At 51.1% G+C, this 4,433-nt stretch overlaps 1 protein-coding gene across 5 annotated transcripts in view; it reads right to left on the bottom strand.

Annotated features, from left to right (window-relative positions):
* Positions 1 to 504: 504 nt before the first annotated feature.
* The window catches only part of NSD2 (nuclear receptor binding SET domain protein 2), a 128,769-nt gene continuing 124,840 nt past the window's right edge, over positions 505 to 4,433 (bottom strand). For all 5 annotated transcript variants that reach the window (XM_063664409.1, XM_054486551.2, XM_063664410.1 and 2 more), the window contains one exon: positions 505 to 4,067. In XM_063664409.1, the coding sequence (XP_063520479.1) occupies positions 3,796 to 4,067 (272 nt within the window). In that variant the 3' untranslated portion in view covers positions 505 to 3,795. The remainder of the gene's footprint in view (positions 4,068 to 4,433) is intronic.

The following is a 4,433-nucleotide window of genomic DNA, read 5'->3' as shown; positions in this document are numbered from 1 at the left end:
GCCACCATAGCTGTGTTTGGGGCCAGCTTGTCCTCCCTGCTCCGGGGACCCAGTCCCTCCCTAGGCGGCCGTCAGGATAGGTGGGCCAGGGCTGGGGGCTTCCTAGGACACCCTGGCCCACAGGGTGGGGAACAGGTAGGATCAGCCCTCGGGGTACTCACTTGACTTGGCTGTGGGCCTGGGGACCACCCGGCTCAGCCGACTGCAGGGCTGGGGGACAGCAGTGGTTCTCTCTAGACCATTTCACCCTTAATGGGAATTTGGGAAGCAAATTATTTCTGAAAGAAGAAGAAAGCATTTTTCCAAAGTCAGTTATGCCTGCTCTTTCCAGTATTTGTTATACTTCCCAAGGTGGCACTGCCTCTCCCCAGCGGGTCAGGTCAAAGGCAAAATGACGTGGTCAGGACGGGGAGCCCCACCTATCGGAGGCATCAGTGCCGTGCCCAATGCTTTGCAATTCAAAAGTAACTGGAAAAAAAATCAAACAATCCCATATAAAATAAGTTAGTTAAGAAAAAAAGCCTTTAAAATGTTTTTAATACAAAAATACTCATACACAATTTTCCAAACACAGCTTTCCACTTTAAATGCTATTTTCCCCCAACTGGCAAGTCTCAACTCTCTATTTCAGTATATCCCTCCCCCCCAAAAGTGAATTTCAAGTTTTTAAGTCTAACTATCAAACCTGGTGACAGCACCCAGTATTCCTAAAAGGAATCTGACCTTACATTGTATGAAGTTTAGACACCAATAGGCACATTTAAGTTTGTATTTAATTTCTGACAGGGCATTTCACACCTCAACAGGATATAGTGAGGCCGTGACACCCCGTGGACACAGCATTTTACTCTACTGACTAACAGTCATCAACTACACTCATAGGATCAAGATATTTGGCAACTGACAGTCATTTGCATTAACTTGAATTATAAAACAGGTTTAATTCTTGAAAATAAGGTAGTTCCGGAAGATGGGCACTGCACACGCCGGGGTTTAGATGTCAAGACAAACACTGCAAAGGGGACCCAGACAGCCACGGACGGGTGTCACCGGAAGAAAGGCCGGCCTGAGGACGGACAGCTGGGTTCTCACTTCAGGTGCCTGAAGAGTTTCCCCCACAGGTGACCACATTTTAAGCTGCCCATTCGGACACATCCCCTGTGAGCACACGCGGGTGGGTATGGGTTTAGGTGCAGCAGGATCTGCTGTTTCGGATGCCAAGGAATCCTGAGGGATTAGGGCGGTTTTTGTGTTTTGCTTCACATTAATGACGAAGGATTGAAGCTGATGTTCAGGAAGTCACCACGTCCTCAGAACAAAGCTGGACAGGGCCGAGAGCCAACCACACCTACGGTCACAGCTGGGGGCCTGGTCAGCCCCAGTGGAGAGAAACCCTGCAAGCTCAGGGCCGCTACCCCAAAGCCTGGCTCCACCGAGTTATCAACGGGTATTGTAGAGACATTCAAAGTTAGTGTTACTTGCTCATTAGTTTAACAGTTTTTGGAAAGGGGGAGGAACCATATTTAAAATGTTTGCAGTATTGCCTTCAGAAAAATCATAAAATTTGGCAGTATTATCAAAGCGATTAAAAATCACAAGATTTCACTACTGTCCAACACAAAAATAAGTTAATATCTGTTCCCCAAAGTGCACTGCAAAGCCGATTCTGATGTTTTGACGTAAGCATTATTAGTCCTTTACCTGCCGGAAAGGATCTTTTGGGCAAGTGACAGCGGGGCCCTGGAGCCTTAGACTCTAAGGCGTGTGTGGGGACACTGCCCGGCCTGTCCCTGTAACAACCTTCCAAGTTGGGGCATAAGGAGCATAAATCTATGAGCCGATCCAGTATTTTCTTAGGACAATCTGAGAGAAGTTAAGAGTCTGAACTGGAAAGCACTCCCACCCTGTCTTAACCGGCAAGTGCACCTCAGAGGCCACGGCCGCGCGAGCAAGTCAGTGGCTACACAGCTTGTCTCCCCTGGGTCCCCGTGTAGTTAACTTTGCTGGGGACCGCAATGGGAGAAGGGACAGCCACCAGCCAGTGAACTTCCAGTCAGTGCTCAGGGAGGCGCGGGATCCTGCAGGGCCACACACCCCTGAACCCCATGCTTACAGGTCACAAAACCACGGAGTAGCCAGTCTCACTCAGGTCCAAAGACACTGCAGTTTTTACCAAGGCATAAAAGATGCCACAGAAAATTAACAGGAGCCTCAGCAGCAGTTTTCAAGGGGAGTTTTGTAAACTTCTCTGCAAGATGGATGTGTCCTCCTTAGGTTATTTGAAGAAAAGGCCATAAAAAAGCACCTGCTGCTGAATGTTCTCTCCCTCCCTCCCAGACAAGCAGCCCCTCAGGACACGTGGGCAAAGGCACACATGGTGCCCCCTTCTCAGGGTGCTCCAGACTTCCCAGGGTCGAGGATCCCTCAAAAAAAGAACCAAGTCTTAAAACATATGTAGTACTCAGATAGGTCTCACTCTGTAGAACTGGACCTTTTAAAAACTAACGTGAAATCTCACAGGAAAGTGGGTATCATACCTGGCCTAGACCAGTGCCCATAACACACATACGAGGCACGCCCACCTGCCAGGCATGTCTCCACCCCCAGGACCACACCTCTCAGTAGGTGCCCTGGCAGAGGGCACATGTGATCAGCAGACTCTGCATCTTCCATCAGCAGACCCACAGAGTGCTGAGATGGAAGCCACTCTGGGTGGCAGGAGGGCTAGACTCTGGGTCTCTCTTTAGACTCACGTGCTGGGGTCCCCGGGGCCTGCAGCGCCCTACGGGGCTCCCTAAGTTGTCACTTCCTGTGCTCTAAGCAGACTGCGGTCTCACGCCCTGCAGAAGTCACTCCTTTCGCCATGGAGCTCAGGGTCGCATCAGTAAACACACATTTCAGTCGGTGGTGATTTGTGAAATAGGTTTAGCAAAAATATATTGAGAATAAAAATCAGAAACTGGTAAAGAAAAGCCAAATGAAAAAAATATACAAAGTTCTCCCCCAAATGTTGATAACAACCTAGCGAGTTCAGAAGATAGGCCCAGGTGAGAAGTGGCCCAACCCGGCCAGGCCTCGAAAGTGCTCCGCGTGAACTACACGTTGAAAGTGGACATGTTATTGGCATTTCATTCAAATCCATGAGGAGAAAACACTACGGGAGGAAATCTCACAACACCATTGCTGCCACCACCTGCAGGGCCAGCTTTTCTCACTAGGACGGAAAAGAAGCATTTCTGAGGAACAATTCACATTAGTACAAAAAAATGATATAGCCATTTCCAAAGGGCAGAGTAATGATCACAATGGCAGTTTCGAGGAATCCAGGGTCAGTCCTCACACGGGCCTCACCCAGCCTCTCCTGAGTGGCGACGGTGCTGAGAGCAGAAGCAGGGCAACGCGAAGCCGAGTTTCTAGCGACCCTTGGGAAAAGCCTACGCTACACATTTCAGAGGAGATTAAAACATTCCATATGCCAATTAACTTTAACCTAAAAAAATAGAGTGGGAGGGAACCTTGACATTCTGAGAAATTCAAGTGTGGCGGTAACGCTGAGGAGTGAGGCTGTTTGTCCAGGAACGCTGAGCTGGGCTCAGACGGTCATCAGTGCAGACGCAGCAGATGCTGCTGAGGATGGCTCAGTGGTGGGGAGGCGCTCCCTCCCAAGGAGGCCTGTACGTCTGTGTCCTGGCGGCTCGAGCTGGGTCCTCTGGGCCAGTTCATGCTCGCCCTCTCCCACAGGCAGGGCCGGCTGCCCCGCACCGCCCCTGGATCCGGCCAAGCTGCCGCCTGGCGCTATTTGCCCTCTGTGACTCTCCGCCAGCCCCTCCGCCGCCGCCTCTTCCCCTTTGGCTTCCCTGGCTCTGGGGGGGGCTTCTCAGTCTTGGTGCTTCTGACCGATGCCGCCCCTAAGTCATGCTCACAGCAGTAGGACCGCCCGTCCGGGGTGCAGCTGAAGGCTGTCCCGTCCTGGTGCTCCTTGCAGAACGAATTGGGGCAGAGGTGGCAAAATGAAGTCGAAGGTTTGCCACACACGTCACAATGATGCCAAGGACATTCCCACTTCCCTGCAACAGAACACAAGATATGAGCACACAGAAGTGATGATATCACGACTTCAACATTCTCATGGTTGAAGATGACTTACAACTGTCAGGTCAAATGAACACAAAATAGTGCTGGCTCCAGCGAACACGATGGGCAGACAAACTGTCTCTACCACAGCCCGGGTGGGCTCCCTGGCAGCGCCTGTTGACTCCACAGTACCTGCCAGGCCCCTAAGGACCACCTGTTAGCGTCTCTTTATGTTTAAGCAACTGAGAGGAGCTGTGCCGGGTGCAGGAGTGTCCCCCAGCCCGGTGTGGACAGGCAGGGGCTGCTGTGCTCATTTCCATGCGACCTGCCCTCTCCCAAGGGACTGATTTTCAACTTGG

The sequence above is a fragment of the Pongo pygmaeus genome, chromosome 3, assembly GCF_028885625.2.
Source record: "Pongo pygmaeus isolate AG05252 chromosome 3, NHGRI_mPonPyg2-v2.0_pri, whole genome shotgun sequence".
NCBI lineage: Eukaryota > Metazoa > Chordata > Mammalia > Primates > Hominidae > Pongo > Pongo pygmaeus.
Note: the sequence above shows the minus strand (reverse complement) of the source record. Positions and strands in the feature narration are given on the sequence as shown.